Genomic DNA, 23,918 nt, shown 5'->3' on the forward strand with positions numbered 1-23,918 from the left:
GAGCCAGAGTAAATATGTTAGGCTGTGCAGGGCGTACAGTCTCTGTCGCCACTGCTCTGCCACCGTCCCCTAAAAGCGTGACAGCCGTGTCTCTGGTACCTGTAAGGCCTGGGTGGGGCCCATCCTACTGGCAGCTCTTCCCAGCCCCGCCTCCCGGGAAGTCTCCCTGGCAGCTTGCAATGAATGGGCCAACGCAAAATTGGCCAATGTTTTTCTCCCTGGGCGGGGAAGGACCCACGGCCTCTGGGAGGGCGCCCCCCACCCCGGGAATGCGGGAGGACGGGAAGCCCCACCAGGAGCGGGGTCCCCAGAAACGGAGGCCGGCGGCCCCGCCCCGTGAGAGCCTCCGCGCCGGCGGAAGTGAGCAGGCTCTTCCCGCACGTGCTCTGCATCCTCCGCACGGAGGCCGGCGGGCAGCCCTGCCTCCACTTGCCTTTCCTTTGGACTTTGACAGAAAACACCCCAGCTTCCCGGCTTTTTTCTTTCTAACCGTGCCATCCAGTCTTACCTCCAGGTTCCTAACCGTGCTCCCAGACCAGCCCTGAAGGCCCCATCCATACGCTCCTTCATCCGCGCACTCACTCCACCCGTGTTTATCGAGGGCGACGGGACTCGGGAGTGGTCGGGGCTGGCAGGGGCCTCAGACCCCGTGCCCCCACGGCCCCACGGCCCCGGGGGCCCAGGGTCTGCACCCGACCCCGACCTGGAGTCCAGCCCAACGCCCCAGCCCGCACTCGGCAAACCCCTATGCAGAAGCTCTGCACCCTCATTTCAAGGAGGAAAAAAACGACAGGACGCAGGAATCTTTGGGCCTCACTGCGATGGATAAAGCTGGTAGGTGTCAGCAAACGGGGTGAAAAGCTGAGGGGTAAACGTGCCTTTAAGGAAATCATTTCGGGATTCTCCCCGCGAAGTCGGAACACTGTTTTTTGCAGTCCTACGCTGTACACACGTCACAGCTTTTCCGTCTGCACGGCTGGGGAGCCACTCCAGAAAGACGCCCGCGGCCCGTCTCCCGCGGCCACGCGGCCTGGACGCTCTGCGGCATCCGCCACGCCAACACCCGCCGGCTACTCGTGTAACCAGGAGGAGGACGCCGCTGCCACCCACCGAACGGGACATCTCGCTCCGAGCGCTCCGTGTCTCGAGTGCCGTCCGAGCAAGGGGCCGGCCGCTCAGCCCTGGGTCCCAGATGGCCTCGGGCGCCTGGCGCGTCTCTTCGGGGAAGCTCCAGTGAGTCCTTCCTCGCGCCGGATTCATCTCCCACGAGCCACACGCGTGTGCGGCGTGACAGCCGCCACTCCGAGACGTCTGTGGGATTGACGGTGCCCGTTCCGTCAAGGAGAGTCTCAAAGCCCCACAACAGGCGCAGGCTGGCAGCTGCCACTATGAACACAGCGTGTCAGTGGCAGGACACGCGGAGTCCCCCTGAAGGTCACGTCAGAGATGGACGTTTTGTGACAGACTGGCTCATTTACCCCAGCCCCAGAACAGAGAGAGAAAACACCACCGGTAGGACTTTAATGACTGGGTCCAAAGTGGTCTCTTAATAACACAAAAAAAATGTCTTCAAGACAACCACTAGCTACAGAGGAAAAATGATCACATGGCCTTGATCCATGAAGAAGACACATTTATTTACATTCTCGACGGACTAGAAGAGGTGGAAACGGTCACAATTAAAATTGTATGCTCCCAAAAATACCATGTGATCAATGCACTTAACTGAAAGCTTCTGGTTTTAATAACTTCATTTGGACTTCTTAAAAAACCAACACAGACATATTTCTAGAGTGCAAAATGCTTCTTATTAAATACTTCCGTAACACAAAGCAGTCTGCTTTCAACACAGGAGTTCCCGTCGGAGGGCCCGTCCCCGCCGAGCCGTCCACCGCCGGCAATGGACGCGGGGCCGGGCCGCCGCCCGCCCCTACTTGTACAGGCTCATGGTGGGGCTCTGGTACATGCACATGTACGCGTCGCAGAGCAGCCTGCGGGCGCAACCCTGGATCCGCCTCGAGTCCAGGGAGTGCAGGTCTTCCGGGGACATCTTCAGGTACTCGCGGACCTCCGGGCACGGGGTCACCTGGGGGATGTTGAAGCCGTTCTGACCACCTGCGGGCGGGGGGAGAGGTCTGCTCAGGGCCAAGGTGTCCACCCCGAGAGCCACCGGACCGCTCTGCAGCGCGGGCAGGCGGACTGGCAGCACCCGGAAGGCCCGATCCGACGTCTGGGTTCTGGGGCTTAAAGCCTGGCGTTGCTCTCGGCAGTTTTCCCGCTTCTGGGTTTCGGAGAGGGCTCTGGGGCGGAGCGCGAAGAAAGCTGGCGGAGGGGCGGGCAGCTGGCAGAAGTCCCAAACCCCTCCCCAGGCCTCTCTCCTGCCCACGAGTCACCCCGCGAGGACGACCGGTGCACGCGGCACTCGGCGCTCCCCGTTCCTGCCTGCCGTCCCCACTATGAGACGGGGGGGGGGGGCGCGGGGGTCCGGGACGGGGAACTGCTTTATCCCCTCCATGTAAGCACGCCCCCCGGGGCGCAGCCTTCCTTCCCTGCATCAGACCAATGGGGCTGCGACTCAGGTGGGTGCAGGGCCCCAGAGGGCCCGTGGGGGAGCTGGCTCAGCAGGCCGGGGGGCTTTTCCGAAAGCCTGAGCCCCGTGCTTCTGAGTCTCACGGTTCAATGACCCATGACCTGGGGCAGGGACACATGGACAGGGGGGCCGCACTGTGCCGTGTCTGCGGGCTGAGAGAAGGCTGGCCGGCACATCCCAAGGCCTGGGCTCCTGGTCCAGAGGCTGCCGTGGGGGGCGCCCTAGGCTGGCAGAGGGCCTCGCCGGGAGACGGGGACGGGAGCTTACAGAGGGCGGAGGACAGGGAGTGGGGGGCCCCGGGCGTCTCAGCCTTGCCTAGCACGGGGCCAGCACTGCTTGGACACGACTCCCCGAAGGGGGCAGCACCCCGCTCCCTTCCGATCTCAGTGCTGTCACTCAGACGACAGCACCGCGGGTTCGGCACAGAGCGCTTCAGCGCTGAGGTCACTGACACTGAGTTAAATGCCAGCCCTGTGCCCTGCGGCCCCTCTGCCTCCGGGTTAGTGACAGAGGAACAGGGTCCTTCTCCTCTCGCCCGGATCTGGGTGGGTGACTCACTGGGCCTCCCAGAGAGCCGGGCTCACGCGCACTGGGCACGTGGCTACCAGCTCGTCCAGAAACTGAGAGGAACCTGGGGGTTCGAGGAGGCAAAGCTGGAGAGGACACCCCTCGGCCCCGAAATAGGGAGGTCAGGGTCCTCTCTCTAACAGGGACCACACGTAGGTCAGCACCGCACCCGCGGGCATCGCTACTCCAGCGGCAGGGCTGCGACCGCACGGGGAGGCCTCAGCCTGCCCCCAGCAGGGCTTCCCACACTCCCGCTGCGGGCCCCAGGAGCTGCCACCCCCCCACCGGGACCGGCGCACCACAGTCGGGGGGCAGGGCGGGGCGGGGGGCGTTACCGTCCCGGTCGGCCATGCTGTCGAAGAAGAGCCAGGCGGAGTCGTCCTTGCCGTACTTCACGAAGGCCACGTAGTGGCTGGTCTCGATGCACAGCACGGCGAAGAGCTCCATCTTCTGGCAGGGGATGCAGCCGTGCCGCCAGTCCCAGTCGGGCAGGTCTTTGGGGAGCGACACCGGGTTGTACTGATGGTTCTGCCTCTTGGGGTGAAGGTGGACCTGAAAGGGACCGGGGAGGGGCCGAACCCCGTGTTTCTCTCGAACGGATGCGCTTCCCCGGCCTGAGCCCAGCCCTGTCCCCAGCAGCCGGAACGGGGGGCTCCGCCGGAGTCTGCCGGTGAACGGAAGAGGCGGGAGCGATGATGCCACTTGACTGTGACGTTTGAGAAGTGACTCGCGGGTCTGCACACACACCCCCCGCCCCAGAGCCCGCCGCCCGCCCTCCAGCCCCGGCCGCCGCCCTCACCTGCGTGTTGCAGGTCTCGCAGAACTGCTTGATGCTGCCCGCGGCGATGTCGCAGTCCTCGTAGCACTCCCGGCACTCGAACATGGCCAGCCCGCCGCAGATGCGGCACTGCCGGGGGGCTGCGCGGGACGGGGGGGGGGGGGGGCGGGGTTAGGGGCCTCTGCGAAAGGAGTGCTTTCATTCAAAGGAGCCACGAGTGCAGCTTCAAAAAGGACAGCACGCGTGGACTCGAAAAAGCCTCTCCCTCCCCGTCCCCAGCAGCCGTAAACTGGGTTTCCATGGGTTCGGGGTGGCTTCAAGGGCCTTCTCCCTGGACGAATGACACTGTTTTTAGCTCAGACATTCTAGGGTGCTCCTCCCTGATCGCAACGTGTCTGTGGACGAACACTCCAAGACACGAGACGGGATGAAGAAGAAGTCTGAGGGTGTCGACAGTTTCAGGTAGCGAGAGGCTGGGGATTTTCCCCAGTGCCCCCTTTCTCTCTGCACTCCTACGCAGCCCTGTGTGTGGGGGGGGGGCGGGGGGGGCTGCTCTTGGACGAAGCATGGACATGCCTCGCCACCTAGGAGCACACGTGACCACGCCCACACGCACGGGTCTGTGAGCCCGTGACCGCCAGGGGCTGCGGTCTCCCCGCACGGGTCCACCACAGCTCACTCAAGAGTGCAAGAACGCTCCTCCCGCTAGGACACAGACCCTTTCCAACCTCTTCACCGCACCAACAGTAACGTGGGCGCCGAGGAGATATTTACCGGCGCGCCTGGTGACTTCTTGGAGGGAATCCCTGAGGCTGCAAGGACCAGCCCCGTGTCCCCAGGCCCTTCGGCACTGGCCTGCCTCCCGAAGAGGCCGGGGTCCCTGTCACTCCGACAGCCAATGAGAATGGCCAGCGGGCCACTCCCGGAAAGCACACAGAACTGACTGGAAACTCTGATACTTACTGTCTTCAAGTAGATCTGTTATATTTAATTCCAGGGAAGGAAAAATTGTTTTAAATAGTTTAAAGTCTTTTCCAAACCGAGGCATCTGAATAATCAGGCATGACGGTGCCTAAAGAAAAAAGAAAGAAAAAAAAAGGTGTATTTTTAGAGTCAAAGAGCTGAGAGAATCGTTTCCCTCTGACGCTGCGATCGTCACAGGGGCCGAGTCCGGCAGTGGCTTCGCCGCCACCCCGACGGCCCGTCGAGCGGGAGCAGCAGTGAGCTCCAAGGCCTCCGGCCGCCCGTCCCGTGGACCCGTGGACACACGGACACAGGGCTCTCGCAGGCCGGCAGCCCCGGGTCTCAAACAGCAGGGAGGTGGCCGGGAGCCCCGTCCCGCCCTGGGGCTGCATTTTCCAGAGGTTCGGGAAGGGCTGCTCTTGCCTGGGTAACACAGACACTGCCGCGGCTGAAGGACACGACTCCTCACACTTGAACACACAGATCACGGTCGTAGCCGTGAGGGTTTCACGAGGACATCCCCTCGGAAACGCACGTGGTGAGGACGGGCAGTGTGCACGGCTGCACCACGGAGACGCTCGATGGACAGTGAAAGGAAGCAGCGGGCACCGCTGGCCCGCCGGCAGCGGCAGCGTGAGTGAGTTCGCGTCGTCTCTTACTCACTGCACGGACTGCCCGAATGTTCTTTTCTGGACACGCGGGTAGTGTGCTCGGGCAGAAGGTTAAATTGGGCAAAATAACTTTTTTTTTAAAGAACATACATCTTCTTTGTTTAAACTACTTAAAAGTTTCCAAATGACACATTAACTTAATATTTCTTTGGCATAAAAAAATCCAAAAAGTTCAATCTTAATTCTAAAGCATTTGTTACAAGGACAAAATTGAAACGCTGCAGTTTCTTTAAACTGGTGTTTTGTTGCCAGTCTGTGTTTCTAACTATTCTCAGTGGGTTACAAGTCACAGTTACTGTATCTGCCAGTAGTCTTAAGAATCCTAAGAACTTTCTCTCTTTTTTTAAGATGTTGTTTGTTTGGTTTTAGAGAGGGGAAGGCAGGGAGAAAGAGTTGGAGAGAAACATCAATGTGTGGTTGCCTCTCGAGCGCCCCCTGCTGGGGACCTGGCCCGCAACCCAGGCCTGTGCCAACTGGGAATTGAACCAGCGACCCTTCGGTTCACAGGCCGGCACTCAACCCACTGAGCCACACCAGCCAGGGCCTAAGAACTTTCATATAATATACAAGCAATGGTCACTAACCTCTGCAAACTTCAGGTTACTACTGATAAAAGACCATTCCAACAACTGTTGCATTGTAGGAACTCCAACTTTGTCATTTTTTCCAATAAAAATTTGATAGAAGTAACAGTCTTGTACTTTTTGCCCTGCTGACCTAAAAGAATACAGAAAAAAAAAACATAATTTATTTTTGAAACACTCAGATCAAAAGGTGAAGCTGTCCCCGCAGTATCCGAGAACCGATTAGCACGCAAACGGCGGTGCAACTTCGGACGCTCAGAACAAGGGGGCGGAGACGGTCAGGAGGGAAGTGAGCCAGGGCCTTTCTGCACACACCTCGCGCATGACCTCCTGTTCCAGTTTCACACCGAGACGTGCCCCGGTGGCCAGGAGAAAAACGATGGAGTAATACCACAGCCAAGAAGCACTGTGGCATCATAACCAGAAGCTAAAATCACTCAGTTCAACTGAACGATACCAATATGAGCGCATTATTTATTTTGTAAACATTTAAAAAACATTTGGATGATGTTTAGGTATCATTGTAAATCGGGGAAACAGCACTCACCGTGGTACTGGCCAAATCTGCAGGGCAGCCGACGGCACCTGATGCTCCAAACGGGACAATGGGCCCCACGCTCCTGAACGGGGCGGACCCCCCGGACCCCTGGGCCGCACCCGTCCTTTCTGGGCGAAGGACCCGCCACCGGGGGCAGGACAGGCACCTCCCGGCAAGTCCCTGTTCTCTCCGGCGCCACCGCCTGGAATCCCCATGGGAACCTGGGGTGCATGCCCTGCTCCCCTCTGCCTTGTTTCCAGCTCCTCCTCCCTCTCCGCTGCCTGCCTTCCGGGCAGTTCCTTCAGATCTTCCCTCCATAGGGGCGACCCTCTCCTCGTCTGGGCCTGCGGCATCCTGTGAGGCCCCCCTTCCCCATCCCGTATTTTATACGGCGATGCACACACACTTTATTCTGCTCCTGCGTCGGGTCCCTCCGGGCGCCCTGAGGACCCATGTGGCGCCGCCCGCGTCGCCTCGGGGAGTGCGTGATGTCCTCGGGTGCGCCGGGCCGGGACCTGCCCTGCCCCAGTTGCGTGGGAAGGCCGAGATGCCGCAGCGACTTAGTTCTGTCTGCAGACCAGGATCCCTGACCTGACGCCAGCGCCACACTGCCCGCTGTCCGGTGCTCTGCCTTCAGAGCTTGTGGTTCTTAAAAGTAAAAACTTCAGTTTCTCCACCCATTTCATCTCGTAGAGAACTCTAAAGTCACTTCAGAGTTTAAAAAAAAGTTAAGGTCTTGCTTTTATGCAAATTATTTTGTAAAAATATTAGCGTCTTTAAGTTGTTTAATCTTCCTATCTAGAACACAAACTTCCTCACTAATTAATCAAATCACCTTTCAATTCTGTGCGTGTGTTTTAAAAAAATCTATCTCAATAAAATTGATTTCTTGGCAATTCGTATTTCCATAATGTAAGAAATTATCCCTTTTTCATATTTGCAAAAGGATATACAGAAATAGTGTTGATTTCGCCACAGTTTTTTCCTAAATGGTCAAATTACAGATTCTTGTATCAATACTAGTAGTTTCCAAACTATTCTCTAGAGTTTTCCAGGCGCACACACAGCCTTGCCACCTCTGAATAGATGATAAACATGTACCTGGTGTTCGCTAGTTAGAGCACCCGCAACAGCACCGGAATCGAATGCTGCCACTGCCAGCCCCGCCCCTTGCCAACCGCCAGGGCAGCACTGGCCGCGAACACCTCTCCCTCAAGACAAACTGAGTACGAGTTCTCGTCCATGATTAGCTTTCAGGGGAACAAGTAACATGTCAGCAAGATTCTCAGCAGAGACACCCACGGTCAAGCATAGAAAGGTTCAGCATCCAAACTACTCGGACAGGCCATCCCCTCGGAAGCTCTCACTAAGAGCTTCACTGCATCACATGCAAGGCGTTCGCTCCGGGTGGCGAGGAGAAGACCGGGCTACACAGCCGGGAACAGGAGCTGTTTAACTGAGGGATGGGGACTCGAAACCAGTGTCCTCACTGTGTTTGATGAGGTTGGAGTAAGGTCACCTGAAGAGGGTTCGTTAATCTGGGTTAAAAAGTATTCACATACACTTTCGTAAGGAAATGGTCTGCAATGGTGTGTATCACCAGGGCTGAAATCAAAACCGCACACGTACACTGGATTCGTCCCTCAAGTATGAAACTACAGGGAAGACAACGGTTAAGACCCGTCTGCACTGTGGAAACTCCCACATGGAGATCCCGAAACAAATACAATAGTAAGGCATCCCTGAAGAACGCATCCCCAAAGGATGGCGGCGTGGAAATGAGGGCTGTCCCCTTTCCAATGCTTCTGTAACAATGTTTAAATTACCTTATTTTTAACAATGGTTCTACCCGTAAAATTTGATGAAACAAGATATTCAAGAATTCTTCAGGATCTAGGAGAAAATTAAAAAATCGAATGAGTCACTGGCAAAACTTTTAAATCATTCTATTTTTTATAAGTCGCATTCTTCTACTGAATTCAATGCCATAATCAATCTTGTTTCAATTGAAAGCATAGTTCTCAAGTTTTCCTAACTAAAAATACAAAGGGTATGATAAAGTACTAAGTCCTCGTTTCGTTATAACTTTATCGCATTTGAAACGGTGTAACAACGCACACAGAGTGAAGTAACTTTGTTTTGAGGGGTTCAGGGGAGGCGGGATGAAGTCTGAAGCGCGACCTTGTCTTTCCTGATAGTTAAAAAATTACTGAGTCTCTAAACGTCCCGGCCAGTGGCCACAGGCTGGGAACACACTCAGAGTCCAGAGCTGAGCCTGAGTAGATCCCCTGTGAACCCACGGCACTGCTGACTCGGACCACAGAGCTCCTCCCTCCGTGACAAGGACAGCTCGGGGGACAGTGCGGGCGGCGCCCTGCAGCCTTCACCGCGCAGGGGTGCGGAGGGGGGACAGCGGGGACTGGAGCGGGAACAGGGACCCTCCGTCACTGCGGGGTGGGAGGGGCGACCCTCCTCGCCGTGCAGTGGGCACGCGAGAGGCGGGCGGTTTCTGCCGGAGCTCGCTGTCCCAGACCAGCGCCCCCTTTAGGGGGGAGACGGCACCGGGAGAAAACGGGGGAAGAGCGCCCATCGCAGGGGAGTTCCCGTTTTCAAACACACTCCCCAAACGACGCAGGCGCACGTGTTTCCGCCAGTGACTTGGCGTGCGCCCTCTGGTGGCTCCGAGGGAATGTCCTGAAAGGAGGGACAGTCACCTTTCTCCTCCGACGTGAATCCTGATGCAGCCTCCACCTTTTCAAGTATTTTCCTCAGTTTCATAATCTTTGTCGCGCACACGTATCCATATCTGCGTTAGTAAAGAACGGGAGTGAACACCCACGTACACCCTAAACTAATGACACAGTTTGACGGCCACACACGCCTCCTGTGCCTCTGGCATACCACAAGTCAACAGACGGGACCGCTATCGGTGGAAGACAGAGCACAGGCTTCTTCCTGTGCTTTGCAAAATTAGGGTTCTAGGACCAGACTTATCCCAGACACTGTCCGACCCTGAAACTAACTATCACGCACTAACACAAGGAAACTATTTTTAATTTACTGTGACTGGTTTGTAAGCGCTATTTGCTTAAGAAGTGAAAACTAACTTGGTGGGACGGAGCACAGGGTCCTGAGACAGGGAGCCCGTCCGCTGCAGCGCTGAAGGGCGCACCAGCCCGCAGGCAGGGGCGGGTGGCGCGGGGACACTGGAAGTCAGCCTGCCCTCTCCCCCCGCCCGGCGTGGCGACCAGGACACCCCCTCTCCTCCCTGTCCCAACACGGGGGCACCCGACACGTTTCATGTCGGTGGCGACCGAATTCTCATTCTCACAACGGCTTCGGGAGAGCCATCAGAGGCACCAGGGGCTGACCACGGGCCGACCACAGGCCGACCACGGGCCGACCACGGGCCGACCACGGGCCGGTCAGAACGGCTCGTCTCAGAGCCGTTGCCATGCCAGCGGTTCGGTCCCCCCTCCGCTCTCCGCGCCGACACGCACGCACAGGGAGCCCCGTGCGCGCACCCGGCCGGCCGGGCCTGCCCTGCCACTCACATTCTCAGCGGGTTCACGATCTCCGTGCGCAGCAGCTCCTGAGTCTCACTGTAATACTCCACGTCGTTCTTCTCCTTGGGCCGGAGCAACACCGTGTCCAGGACAGAACTAAAAGCAAACAGGCTGCGAGACGAAAAGGACATTTTCCCCACGCTGTAGACGGTTTTGGTTTTGTTTTTGTGGGTTTTTTTTTTTTTGTTTTACTCTGTTTTGTTTTGTTTCTGAGAAACACACCCTGCAAAGACTGTGAGGAAGGACCCGCAGATCACACGCACGGTGGTGTGTTCCCACCGCGACGGGGTCCCAGGACCCTGCCGGGCAGCCCGCGGCCAGGCTCCCCGGCCTGGGGCCCTGCCAGCGTCGGAAGGACGCTGACACCGAGAAGGCAGACTGCAGACCGGCGCTGCGAGAGGGTAAAACCGGGCCGTCGCGGGGTCGGGAAGACTTCTCTGGGAAAACCTGAGTCTCTGCCTGCACCCCGTGCGGAGACCTAAACTTCTTTAAGTGCAAAACTCTCTTGCGAGCGGCTGACAGTAGGCACTTGCTGGTCTCAAAGAGAGACGACCCTTGGCTAACAGGATGTTTCATCAGGAAATCTGAAGAGCGGGACATCGACTGTTGCTTTAGTCGGCGCGTCAGAGAGACCAAGTAGCCTGCCCCCCAAGTAGCCTGCCCCCGCAAACTGGCCCACCGTTGCAGTTCTTCCTCCTGCCTGTAACGTCTCAGCACCCCATTAACTCCCCAGCGCCCCTGTCCTGGCTGCGGACAGCGGGCAGGTCACCAGCCGGGCTCCCACGGACAGCACAGCGATGCTTCACGGCGCAGGGGCCGTGGGAGCGCCTCCACCCGGGGCACACGCACACCCAGCCGGCGGCCCCCTGCTGGTGCGCCCGGAGACACCGCGCCTCGCCCCGCAGGCCCGTGGTCGCCCGCACGCTCTCCGGAGGGGGTGCTCTGCCGGGACACTGTCCCTCACCTCTGAGCCGTCGTTCACTGCACTACGTCTTACACTAATTTTCTTGGACACAGGTCCACGAGACGACAGTGGACAGCCTCCAAGGGGTGTACAGTGGAACGCACACCTCCCCCGACCCCCGACCCCCAGACACCCGGCGGCTCTCCGCAGAGGCAGCTGGCAGGCTCTCCCCACCCCCACTCCCCCTCTCTCTGTCTCTCTCTCTCTCTCTCACACACACACATGCCCCCACCCCCGGGGCGCTGCAGGCCTCCTGCACTGATGTTAAACTCACCAGAATAAGGTCGAGTCTAAGTAACAGGAATTGTAATGCCCCTGGATACCTTTCTTCTTTCCGATCATTATCTCCAAACCTTCCTTCTCCATTTTGGGTGGAGTATTTTCTTCCACTACTTCACTTAAGTAGCCTCCAAAGGCTGCAGGGAAAAAAATAAAAACGAAAGAAGTGATTCTCTTAGACGACGACAACAGGCATCCCTGTACATGTCTTCGCTTAAAATACTTTTCTGCATCCTGATGCCAAGTGCATTCCCCACCTGAGAGCTGAGTCGAGGGCAGGTGCTGACGGACTGTGTCTCAGCCCGGCGTGTGCGCACCTGCCGCCGCCTCGCTCCCTCCGCGCGTCAGAAAACACCTCAGGATGCTGAGTAATTCACGTACAAAACCACCTGCCCAGTGAAATGTTCTCCCCAAGTATTTTATTGCTCGTCTGAAGATGGCTCCTTTTCAAATCGGAAAAAGAGAAGCAAAATTCCCAAGTGCCATTTCAGCCGCACCGAAATTGTTTTTCACGAGGACGGTTTTCCTATTTGCATCTGTTTAACCCTCAAAGTGCTTCGCCGCCATCAGCCGGAAGGGAGGCGGCAGTGGGCAGCCCCGGCCACCTGCCCCGTCACCAGCGACGAGGTCCACCCTGCATCTGGCAGCCGGAACTACTTCTTACAGTGATGCTGACTCCCTGCTGCGCCCGGCATGCCGGGAGGGACGCCCTTCCCGAGGGCGCCGCTCACTGACGCCTTTGAACGCCACACCGAGAGGGACGCCAGGGGCCCAGACAGGCCCCCGACCGCCCCACCCCCCACCATGCTGCTGAAAATTAAATGCTGCTGATCAGCAGGAAGAGGAAAATAAACCCCCCACTGCTTTTCACTTTTTAAGCCTCTGACGCGTTTTCCTAAGACTTTTTAAAAGTGTCCCCTCTTAGGGTAACTGCAACCTCCTCACACGGTCACCAGGCCACCGCTCTGAGCGACGTCGAAGCCTGACGGTCACGGCAAGGAACACACTGCGACAGGGCCACTGCCTGCCTGCCTGCCTGCCTGCCGGGCGGCTCGAGGTCGGGGCCGGGGTCAGTCCCGGCCGGCCGGTGGGTGGACGGTGTGCACGCACCTAGGGAGTTGCAGCGCTCGATCTGGTTGGACACCGGCTGCAGGGAGGCGAACCTGGAGTCGGGCCGGCAGCACTTGAGCTTGACGAAGAGCGCCTTCTTCATGGCGCAGCTGAAGTAGCGGGTGCCCTTGAAGGTCCCGTCCGTGCAGCCCAGGCACTCGTCTTCCTGGAAAAGAGACGCGCCCGCGTGCGTGACTCTGCTTCTGGCAAAGGCAGCGCGCGAAGGACTACGGCTCGTGGCGAGTGTATCCTTTTTCTGAATCCCCGCGTCACACCTGTACTGAGAACTGCCTCGGGGAAAGGGGTTCACTGATCGGGCAGAGTCCACTGATCAGGACTTCGGGCCACGGCTGGTGATTTAAGGAATTAACTCCTCGCCCTGGCTGGTGTGGCTCAGTGGATTGAGTATCAGCCTGCTAACCAAAAGGTCACCAGTTCGATTCCCAGTCAGGGCACGTGCCTACACTGTGGGCCAGGTCCCCAGTAAGGGGCGTGCCAGAGGCAACCACACACTGATTTTTTTTCTCTCCCTCTCTCCCTCCCTTCCCCTCTGTCTAAAATAAATAAATAAAATCTTTTGTAAAAAATGAAAGAAAGAAAAGAAATTAACTCCTAAATCCAACATGAAGTTCTTAATGGAATTCCCTTCAGAATATACACTTGAACCTTCCCTGGTTTACTAACCTTCCTTCATCTTTTCCAAAAGTATTAAAACTAGGGGAGGGGGCGGGTAGAAGAGGCTGTCCATCTTACCAACCCCCCAAAATAGCATTCACTAGCATGCAACCAAATGAAACAGGAAATATTTAAATAAAAGCTAAATGTACTCAAATTCTCCTCTCCTCATTGTGAAATGTCAAACAATGTATTTTCCTCATCACCAAAGGGAAACTCTCTCCCTCTGGCAAAGATCCCAAAAGATCTCTTAAAGTGGTGATTAATCTCAAAGCCAGTGATCCAAACATTAGAACTGAAGGGGTCGGGGGGCCGAGGAGGAAAAGCCGCTGACGGCTTTGCGGCCCTTACGGAGTCCTGTCTGACAGAACGAGCCCAAACACACCAACCTCAAACCACTGTCGCTCCGGGGACATGGGCCAACTGCCATTTAGGGACAAGCGATCAGAAGGTGGCAGAGGAAGCCAGGCGACGTGGTGATAAAATTGTTCGCGAGGGAAGGTTTTTCTGATGAATGTTAACATTTCACCCAAAAGCATACAAGGAGGGAAAATCTGTACAAAACCCCGGAGAGCAAAGGAGGGCGACTTTAGGTCGAACGGAGTTACCAGTTCCAGCCCGGCCAGCACCTCGTTGAGCCCCGGCGGCTGCCCAATCCAGCGGATCACCCCGTAGAAGGGCGGGTTCTCCTTGACTTCAGCCAGCGAGCCCACCTCCAGGCCGTGCGAGGTCCCCGGGGACACGGCCAGCGGGGGGCTGTCCTGCACGGGGGCATTGTTCAGCTCTCCCATCACAGACTGCACGGACAGGGAGAGCGGACTGTGGCCAATACTCTCGTTGGCGCTGGGCGTCTTTGTCAGGCTGAACGGCAACGAGTGGAACCTGTTCTCGCTGGACAGCGAGTTCGCGGACGGAGGCTGCTGGGGCGGCGACGCTTGCCCGAAATCTGGAGACAGCTCCGTGAGCGACTTTGCAGGGTCTTCGGCAACTAGGAACAGTTGTTCTAAATTAGAGACACGCATTCACGAATACTGAGTAGGCCCCACAGCCCTAAAAGTTAATATGCACACGGAGTCCAAGCGCCCGCCTGGCCTCTCCGGCAGGACTCGCCCCACCGCCCCTCCCCACGTGCTGCCTCCTCGAACGGCACCCAACTGTCCAACCAAAAAGCACCCATTCCTGTTGTTCTCGCCACGTGGCCTCGATGCCCGGGAGAATGCCTGGCACAGAGCTCAGTTCCCAAAAAACACGTGTCAAACAGACGAAGGAAGACAAGACCAAACCGGGAGAATGAGACATCCCAGAACCAAGGGGAGGTCGAGCTTTTCCAAGGGGGGCGGGGGGTTAAAGAGAGAAAGGCCCAGACGGAAAAGCCTTTAGGTGATTCATGGATTCGAGAGGTCTTCTACCCTCACCAGATCAGTCAGGGTGAGAGAAGGCGCTGCTAATACACTTCCTCAATATTCTACTCGTCCTAGTGGTGCGGTTCAACCCGCGTGCGACACTCCGGCTCAGCAGTATTAACGAAGAACGGCCTGCTCACTCTCCTTCCCAAGACCACACGTGTTCGTGGAAAAGCCACTTCTCTCCGACGCGTGGAAAAGGGCGTCGGGGAGAACACGGCAGTGGCGGGTTACCTTCGTCGATGTACCACGTGTTCTTGGACTTCGGCTGCGGCTGCGAGTCAACGGGAGACCCATTTAAGGTGTAAAATAATTCAGATCGGTTCCTGCTCCCAGGGTCCGAGGTAGATCCTACGAAACAAGAAAAGCTCCCTTTAGAAATAAAGCCGATATGCCTTGGAAGTTTTTTCTCTAAGAGCAATTAGTATTCCCGTGACATTAACGAGGGTTCACACAACCAGTAGATGTGCACGGACACGCTGTGTTTTGTTACCGTCTTCAGCTCTTACAACTCTGGGGGCCACCTTGGCAGCGGCAAAAAGACTCTTGCCACCGAGACTCAATAGAGGAGGGGAAAGAGGTAAGTTTAAAGAAAACCACATATATATTTTTAAACAAACTACTTTTATTGTTTAAAAAGTTTTTAAGTCATTTTGTGTACTACGGCTTATTTCCTAACGTCGAAATCGGCACGCCCCGATTCCGCTGAGCCTGCGGGCTCGCCAGTGTAACCGGTTACCCCAGGAGAGCTGCTCTCAGAAGGAGGTCGTCTTCGACCACCGCACACGGGCTAGCGAGCAAACTCAGCTTGAAAAACCTAACGTTTAAACGTTTTAGAACAGTTGATCATCGAATCCCTTGCGTAACTCCTTCACATCCTTGAGAGGGTGCAGCGGTGTTATTTCTGAGGTCTCAGATGCCTTAAATATAAGACAGAGCTGGCGTGGCTTCGTCACAGACGTTTCAAGACCCTGCCCTGGTGCAGTACTGGGAGGCCAGGCTGTGGGTGCGAGCAATGGGGTCTCCGGAACCCACACAAAACTCCGAGCTGTCTTTCCATTTGGAGCAGGGAGCTCTATGGTTTACACCTACGACCAAGGTCTGCAAAGCATAAGTAGCACACAGGTCTTAAGAAAATATTTGGGCTATTTATATTTAATTGGGAGTAGCATGTTTGAGCTACCCTACCTACAACAGACTATAGGTTAGCATAAAAATACTATCACCTATTTATTTTATTGAATCCTAAGTTTCCCAGGGTCCCATGTCACTTAAAATATTTCTAAAGTACAATTTCTTTCTAAATGAGCAGAAATAGTTTTGTTCACTAGACAACTGAGAAAAAATTCTCTTCTCTAGCCCACATCTGAGTTAATAAAAATTCTTACAGCTTTTTAAATGAGCTGTTTAGCTTATGTAACTACCATCCTATAAATCTATGAAATCTGTGGAAGCTAACAAAAAAAAATCAAAGCTAAGAACTCTACATCTATTTTGGGGAGTTTCTGGAAGAGAGACAAACGTGTTTGCCTGGCGATCTGGAGTTTAATCTGAACCACATCTAGCTAGGGAAATTCATCCGCTCTCCAGGGCACTGTGTCCACTGTGACATTAGCCACGTGTGGGGTGGGGCGGCGGTCGGCTTACAGCTGTTCACGCGGGAAGTCGTACGGTAACCAGTGAGCAACCACACAAGAATAAACTCTGTGTTTTACCTACTCGCAACTGTAAACCTACTCATGCCCGCCCCGTATGATCAGTTTGTCCAGTTGCAACTCTAAACAATATACAAATGTCACGAGCAGGGAGTTCCAAAAACCCGGTGATGCCAGCCAAAGACACAGGTCCTCACTGGACACTTTTCATCGGCAGAAAGAGGCTGGTTGGGACCCGCAGCTTGAGCAACACCACGTATAGAAAATTTCAGTGAACTACTGAAACCGTTCTGAAGAGGACAATCTACACGTACACAAAGGTGCCGGGCACTGTACCCTATCAGGCCATACCTGTAACCTTTGGTTTACTGTGGCCGGATGGACCTTTGTCCCCAACACCTCTTGACGTGAAGGCGAGTTTGGGAGGCCTCCTGTCCTGTGTCACGCTCTCTGAAACGGTAAACATGTTCCTTAAAGATACAAGCGAACTCTTCTAGAAGAAAAACAATCGAGCAAATAAGGGCAATATCAACGACAAAAATCTCTCTCTGCCAAAAACAAGCAGCATTTTCACAATAGTTTTACACGTTCTTCAAGGCCATCGAAAGGACTGCAATCAACGCTGCATTTCAAAACAGAATTTCTGCGAGATAAGACACCTCAAATACAATTCAGCTAAATGGTTTAACTTCTCGAAAATTTAATCACCTTCGCTCAATTGTACTTCGTATCATAAAACACTACCAAGAAAACCCTAGCCCCTAGTCGGGTTTCTCGGTTTTCTGCAGGACCTCCCAAACCAGTGTCCCCTGCACACCGAGGCGTGTTCTGAAGCGTTCCACACACGAACATTTCCCAACGATGCTGCGGTGGGCTGAGATAAGCGGCCTCCATACCGTGTAACACCGGAAACTCGAATGTGCTCGTGTGCACTCTGAATCTCTCCAACAGGGATACAGTAACCTATCTGACGACGTTTTTTGTGCCAGTCTACTTAGCATCTCAGATTACCGTCACCCATGAACACAGTTTGGAAAAAGTCTGGTTAAAAATATGTGTCAGTTTTTTAAAACACACATACATCAATAAGATAAACGTGTATTCAAACATATAAGTAGGAAACACCCAGAGAGTTATACATTGATTAATAATGCAGAGAAAGAGACAAATATCACTAACATTTCTAAGGAAAACATTAAAAACTTATTTTTGAAATATAGGCATCATAACTTTGGCAAACTTGCTGACACCAAGACTACTCTAAGCTTGTGATCTTCACAAAATATTCACCAATGCTGATCAAGTGAAGGAGGAAAACTCAGTCTGGGGAGCACCCCCTGCGGAGTTCGACCACACACGTGAGGAGCGTGGAGTCCAGGGTGGCACTCAGGGGCCATGCCTGACGCAGCTGTGCGCCAGCAAAGACAACAGTCCCCACAGTGGGTTTCGGAGAACGGAAAGAAAAAAAGTGGGAAAATTTTATATTTTAAATACCAGGAGAAGGCCTTTTTTTTTTCTTTTAACGAAAAGGAAATAACACTAAATTATATCTAAATGATGCTTGGTAACTTTTTTCCATGGTTGAAGGGGAGGAAAATGCACTGTTAAACTATATCCTAAATGTCTCCGAATATGATTAAAGAAAATATTGTCTTAATTTAGAAAGCATACTAAATGCCCATGATTTTAACCAAGTGGTGCAGTAAAAGAAAAGCTATTTCCTAGTCCTTTTCCGAGGCTACCACTCAACTATCACACGGGAGCGCTACTGTGGAGGGTAAAACTTACTCACTGGCAAAAGTTCCCGAATCATAGCACATAAATCGACTAAGACGAATTCCAACTACCGATTTAAGTACGTCTACTTTAGAGAGATGTTCACGGTGCCCCGTAACCTGGGTGCACCCGAGTTCACGGGGACCCCAACAAAGGCCGAGAACGGTCCTCACGGAGGCAGCCAGGCAGGACCAGAGGGCCAGGGTGTGAGCCGGTGGTGCCCATTCTGCTGGAGATGGGGGGGCGGGGCGCCCCCCGGAGTAGGAGTATGGAGGGTACTGGAGCTGGGGTCGGTGGTTATCTCCTGCCAAAACTTGGCCTGAGAGGGGACCAAATGTCAGTTTTGAGGAAGAGACATTCCTACGGAATTCCATGCACATAAAGCCATCCTTGGATGAAGGAAGACTAAGGTAGTCTGTCACCTGCGCACCCATGCTGAAAGAATGGCCAAAGGAAGTTCTCTAAAGAAAAAGGAAATGATCAAAAAAGGAATCCTGGACAATCAGAAAGGAAGAAAGAATGACAGAGAGAGAAAAATGTGATTAAATACACCAGGCTTTCCTTCTTCCATTGAGTTTCAAATTATGCTTATGGTTGAAGCAAACATTACAGCACTGGTGTGGTTCTAAATGTATGTCAAGGAAATATTTAAGGCAATGGTATTATAAGGGGAAAGAATAAAGGGATATAAAAAAGGGAGATAAGATTTCTACACTTTCATCAAACTGATAAAATCATGTCACCAATAAACTCTGATTAGATAGGTATACATAATGTAATATCTACAGTAATTACTAAAAAACCTATATAAAAAGGTAGGTTCAAAAATACTAGAGATAAATCAGAATGGATTATAAATAATGTTCAAATAACCTAGAAGAAGGCAGGGGAAAAAATAGAGAAATTAAGGAGAGAGAAAACAAAGAGAATACAAAATGTTAGACTTCAGTTCTAATAATTTATACATAATTTATAAATATAAGTAATTTACAATAATTTAGAAATGTTAGTAGCATAAATAGAACAATTAAAAGACAGATATTGTCAGAGTAGATTTAAAAACATGATCCAGCCCTGGCTGGCGCAGCTCAGTGGATTGAGCGCGGGCTGCGAACCAAAGCGTCGCAGGTTCGATTCCCAGTCAGGTACATGCCTGGGTTGCAGGCCATGGCCCCCAGCAACCGCACATCGATGTTTCTCTCTCTCTCTCTTTCTCCCTCCCTTCTCTCTCTAAAAATAAATAAATAAAATCTTTTTTAAAAGTTTAAAAATATACTTTAAAAAAAACATGATCCAACTATATTTTCTCCATAAGAAACTCACTTCAAATATAATAATATAGCATATTCAATATAAAAGGTTGGGAATAACATATCATGTAAATATTAATACAAAAATAGCAGTAGTAGATATATTAATATATTATATGGTATACTTCAGAGCAAAGAAAATTACTAGATACAGATAGGACATTATATGGTTAAAAATGGTCATCCACCAAGAAGACACAACAATCCTGAACATATATGCACCAAACAAAAGAGCTACAAAATGTGTGAGTCAAAAACTGATAGAAATGAAAGAAAAAGTGGGCTTATACTACAATGACCTTGGAGAGTTCAGCGTCACCCTTAACAACGGAAAGAGCACGTAGACAAAAGTCAGCAAGGGCACAGAAGCACCGGGCGTCTCCGTTGACCGAGGAAATCACCCCCCACTCGGAGAGCACCGCACCACACAACAACAGAACGCACGCCCTTTCCAAGTGCCGACGGAACAACACGCACCGAGTCAGATCGCAGACCAGGCTGGGGCATAACACACACTTAAAATATTCGAAATTATACACAGTGTATTTTCTGACCATAATAAAAACAAAACCAGAAATAGTACAGAAAGATAACGGGAAAATCTTCAGACACTTGGAAACTAAACACTGTAGTTCTACATAGTCCCCGGGTTAAAGAAAGAAGCCTCCAAATTAATCAAAAAATACACTGAACTAGCCGAAAATGAAGAGACAGCCTATCCACGTGTTCGGGACACAGCCAAAGTAACGCCGAGAGACAACCCACAGCACGAAATGCCTACGGTGAACAGAGGGGACATTTCAAATCAGTGATCTCAGCTCCCACCTGAAGAACCTGGGTAAAGAGGAGCAAAAAGAGCCTGAAGCAAGCGGAAGGAAATGATGAGCAGAAGTCGATCAAACTGAAAACAGAACAGCAATGGAGAACATCAGAGGAACAGAACGCTGGCTCTTTGAAAGGCCAGGAGAACAGGCAGAGGTCTAGGGAGGCCGTGAAAGAAGGAAGACATGCACCAGCAGCAGGAATGGAACGGGAGACGTCATCGCGGACCGCGCAGCCAGCACGAGAGCAACCAAGGAGCACAACCAGAACCCGACGCGCATCGAGCCGACAACTCGAGCCGACAACTCGGGTGCTGCGGACCCACTTCTGGGAAACGCAGGCTTCTGCCACTCGCCGAGAGTGGTATGATCGTTACGAAAGCGGATTTATAATTCCAAAGCTCACGCACAAAAAAGGGACCTTCAGAGCCACACGGTTTAGTCGGATAATTCTACCAAAAGTTAAAGAACTGACCTCAACTCCACCCAATCTCTTCCAGAAACGAGCAGAGGCAAAAACACTCCCCGGTTCACCGCCCTTCGGCGTGGCTTCCCCGTTCACGCACACCGCCCTCCCGCACAGGGCGGAGGAAGGAAACCACAGGTGAGTATCTCTCGTGAAGACAGACACAAAAATTCTTCACACAACACTAATACATAGAGTTCACCGATACACACAAAAATTACATCCTATGACTAAAAGGAGATTTACTCCGAAGATGCAAAGCTGGTTCCGTGTTTGCAAATCAACAGTTTGAAGGCGACCACGAGGCTGATGTGCCGCCGGGTGAAGACGAGTCCCCACGTCCCCGCTCTAGAACGAGAGCCCCGAGGGGGACCACGTCGGAAGTCCTGCTCCCTGCGGAAGCCTCAACACCCAAAAGCAGCTAAGTGAGGGCCTGCTGTGTTTGAGTGAGTGGGTGGCCCTTTACAAGCCTGCCTGTTAAACACGGGCATCTACTGGAACACTAACAAGCACTTTGATTTATCAGATCCTAAACTGTGTTATTTTCACAATCAGGCTGGAAAAGGTCAATGAAATATTACGAGATAAAATATGCAGAAATGCGTGCTCTCCCCTGAGTGCACCTCGTGTTTCCTAAGAGAAGCAGCAGAGCAACGGCCACAAATCCTGTTTACATGAAAGTAAAAACCGACGTTAGAAAAATCAGGAAAAGCAAGACACGTGGCACTTCCACAGAGTAAAACTGAAATACAGCTACATTTGAATGCCGGACCTCCAACTGAGTTAATGCAAAGTAGAAAGCATTTCCTAAGTCAGCAAAACGCGCATTTCTTACTTGTCGGGCCAAGAGGAACAAGGAAAAGCAGACCGTGGGGGCCAGATGGAGTCTCAAAGACCGTCTCACGTCCGTCCCCCGAGCTGCTACCAAAAAGGAAACTGAGGACCCGGATGGACCGACCGGCGGGGAACCCCAGAGAGCTCTGCCGCAAAACTAGCAGTAACGGAAAAACACTGGAGGCAAACAAACCGTTCTGTTCGGTTGTCATTCTTGTGTGAGTAAAATTTAGCTTTTATACAATTAGAGACAAAACCCGTCTCCATGGAAACGGCGTTTGCAAGCACACGGGGAGGCTGAGCAGCCCGCTCTTCCGGGCCGCACGGGTCTGGGGCGAGGAGGTCGTCTGGAGCGGAGCCGTGGGGCCCGACGCCCTGGCATCCACACCAGCCCGCCGTGGCTCGCTCCGGCCTGCTCGAAGCCCCAGTTTCTCATCGGCAAAATGGGGAAACTTCACACCTACGGTCTGAGTTTGTCAAGAACGTGAAAGAGCACCAGCCCTCTGACTCAGGGTCCGAGATTCGGCGGCTCCCGCAGGCAGGCCCTCAGAGGCTTCCTCCTCCTTCCCAGCTGCACCAAGAAGCCCCGGGCGGCCGCCGCCTCCGACTGCCTCTGTTACCGAGTGGCATGCCCGCGACCGCCCGGCCTGTAGCCGGGGTTCTGTCAGGAGCCGGGCAGGGGCTGTTGCCGTGGCCACTGGTAGGAATCCGCCAATTAGCTGGCAGCTGCCGTCAGGCACTACTTGCTTGAGTTGAAATAAAAGATTGCTTAAGGTGTTTTTTTTTTCAAGATGCAAAGCTGAGTGATCTGTTTCTGACTGCAGAGTCATGAAGCCTGACCTGTCGTGTCATGTCAAAACTGCCAGGGACCTCAAGGGACAGCCGGGGAGGGCCCTCTCCGCTGTGCGTTGGGGTCACAGGAAATGCCCGAGCCCTGCTTCCCGGCTCCGCACCCCAACGGGCAGCAGTCCCCACGCTTGCTGCCCCTCCGGGTACCAGAAAGGCTTCCTGCCCCACCACTGAGAGTGCGTGGGGATGAAGACGTGAGTGACAGCACAGAAATGCCACCCCACACGCACACTCTTTCAAAAATAAAAATCCGTGAGTGTCGTTTTCATTTCGGGGTGAGAAAGGACGGTCCGTTGACTAACGGTTCCAGAGGGTGTAAGAGTCAAGTTCCAAAACTGCATCTCGAAGCTCGTATCTGCCCCCTCATCACAACACACATCCTTCAAACTCCGCCCAGTTGACACGCAAACACGAAGCAAACCCACCTGGAAGGATGTCGTTGATGTGCAAGAGAATCGTGCTTTCGACGCTTGCAAAGCTGCACAGCTGCACGCCGTTGAATCGGCCGTCCCAGTTGCCGATCGGGTTGTCCTAGAAGTTAAGGCACAGGGTCAACTTGCAAACCCTCCTCCATGAAAGGCCAGCATGAGAGTCTGCACTTTTAAAGAAAAGGGTTCTCCCAAGCCCTGGCTGGCGTGGCTCAGTGGATTGAGCGCGGGCTGCAAACCAAAGTGTTGCAGGTTCGATTCCCAGTCAGGGCACGTGCCTGGGTTGCAGGCCATGGCCCCCAGCAACTTCACATTGATGTTTCTCTCTCTCTATCTCCCTCCCTTCCCTCTCTAAAAATAAATAAATAAATATTTTTTTTTTAAAAGGGTTCTCCCAAGAGTTTTTTACAAGGGCAGCTTTTCAATGTTCTGGGGGCCAGAGGGACAAGTGTCTTGAGCACCAAGGTGCACAGCACACTAAATGCCACTGGAATCAGGAGGAGATGAAGAATGCTGCGTTTGCCAGAACTTTCCTTCGAAGGACTGCCCTGGCGGGGTTTGGGATGGACGCCTGCACAGGCCGCCTGGAGGGCGGACAGAGGCGGGGGGGACGCTGGCCGGGCCAACCCCAGGGCAGCCCGGGAAGCAAGGCATGGTTAGCCAGGCAACGTCCTGACCACCATCGAAGGAGGCAAAGGCTGGACCGGCTTCCGCCACGTTTGAGGCCCTAAGGACCTGCAGCAAGGGGACAGTGACCCAAGGGACCCTCTTCCCCCAGTCGTCCTGCCGCCAGCCCCCGCCTCTCCCCTGAATGAATGCTGAGCATGCGGAGAAGAGCGGGTGGAAGGCACGCTTCCCCGTGAGCTCTGCTGCGGGGCCCGAGGGGAGGGCTCGCGCCCCAACGTCTCCCGTGGTCAAGACCCGGAAGACGCCCGTCTGAACGATACGGGGGTGTCTGTGCGACGGACGGGCATCCACAGAATGTCCCGAACTTCCGAGCACCGGGCACGAGACACGTGTGCCCGAACGCGCATGCCCTACCAAGAAGCTTTCCTGAACGGACAAAAACAATCACTGCAAACAACCTGAGC

At 53.7% G+C, this 23,918-nt stretch overlaps 1 protein-coding gene across 9 annotated transcripts in view; it reads right to left on the minus strand.

Annotated features, from left to right (window-relative positions):
* Positions 1 to 1,616: 1,616 nt before the first annotated feature.
* Positions 1,617 to 23,918, minus strand: part of CYLD (CYLD lysine 63 deubiquitinase) — a 32,078-nt gene continuing 9,776 nt past the window's right edge. For 8 of the 9 annotated variants that reach the window (XM_045818570.1, XM_045818565.1, XM_045818566.1 and 5 more), the window contains 14 exons: positions 22,825 to 22,930; positions 16,695 to 16,793; positions 14,923 to 15,039; positions 13,894 to 14,273; positions 12,611 to 12,776; positions 11,496 to 11,637; positions 10,246 to 10,368; positions 9,406 to 9,497; positions 8,518 to 8,584; positions 6,154 to 6,286; positions 4,899 to 5,007; positions 3,957 to 4,075; positions 3,493 to 3,709; positions 1,617 to 2,115 (listed from right to left, as the gene is read on the minus strand). In XM_045818570.1, the coding sequence (XP_045674526.1) occupies positions 1,931 to 2,115; positions 3,493 to 3,709; positions 3,957 to 4,075; positions 4,899 to 5,007; positions 6,154 to 6,286; positions 8,518 to 8,584; positions 9,406 to 9,497; positions 10,246 to 10,368; positions 11,496 to 11,637; positions 12,611 to 12,776; positions 13,894 to 14,273; positions 14,923 to 15,039; positions 16,695 to 16,793; positions 22,825 to 22,930 (2,055 nt within the window). In that variant the 3' untranslated portion in view covers positions 1,617 to 1,930. The remainder of the gene's footprint in view (positions 2,116 to 3,492; positions 3,710 to 3,956; positions 4,076 to 4,898; positions 5,008 to 6,153; positions 6,287 to 8,517; positions 8,585 to 9,405; positions 9,498 to 10,245; positions 10,369 to 11,495; positions 11,638 to 12,610; positions 12,777 to 13,893; positions 14,274 to 14,922; positions 15,040 to 16,694; positions 16,794 to 22,824; positions 22,931 to 23,918) is intronic. The other variant, XM_045818573.1, reaches the window with a different exon arrangement.

The sequence above is a fragment of the Phyllostomus hastatus genome, unplaced genomic scaffold (assembly GCF_019186645.2).
Source record: "Phyllostomus hastatus isolate PE091 unplaced genomic scaffold, TTU_PhHast_1.1 phas_scaffold_345, whole genome shotgun sequence".
NCBI lineage: Eukaryota > Metazoa > Chordata > Mammalia > Chiroptera > Phyllostomidae > Phyllostomus > Phyllostomus hastatus.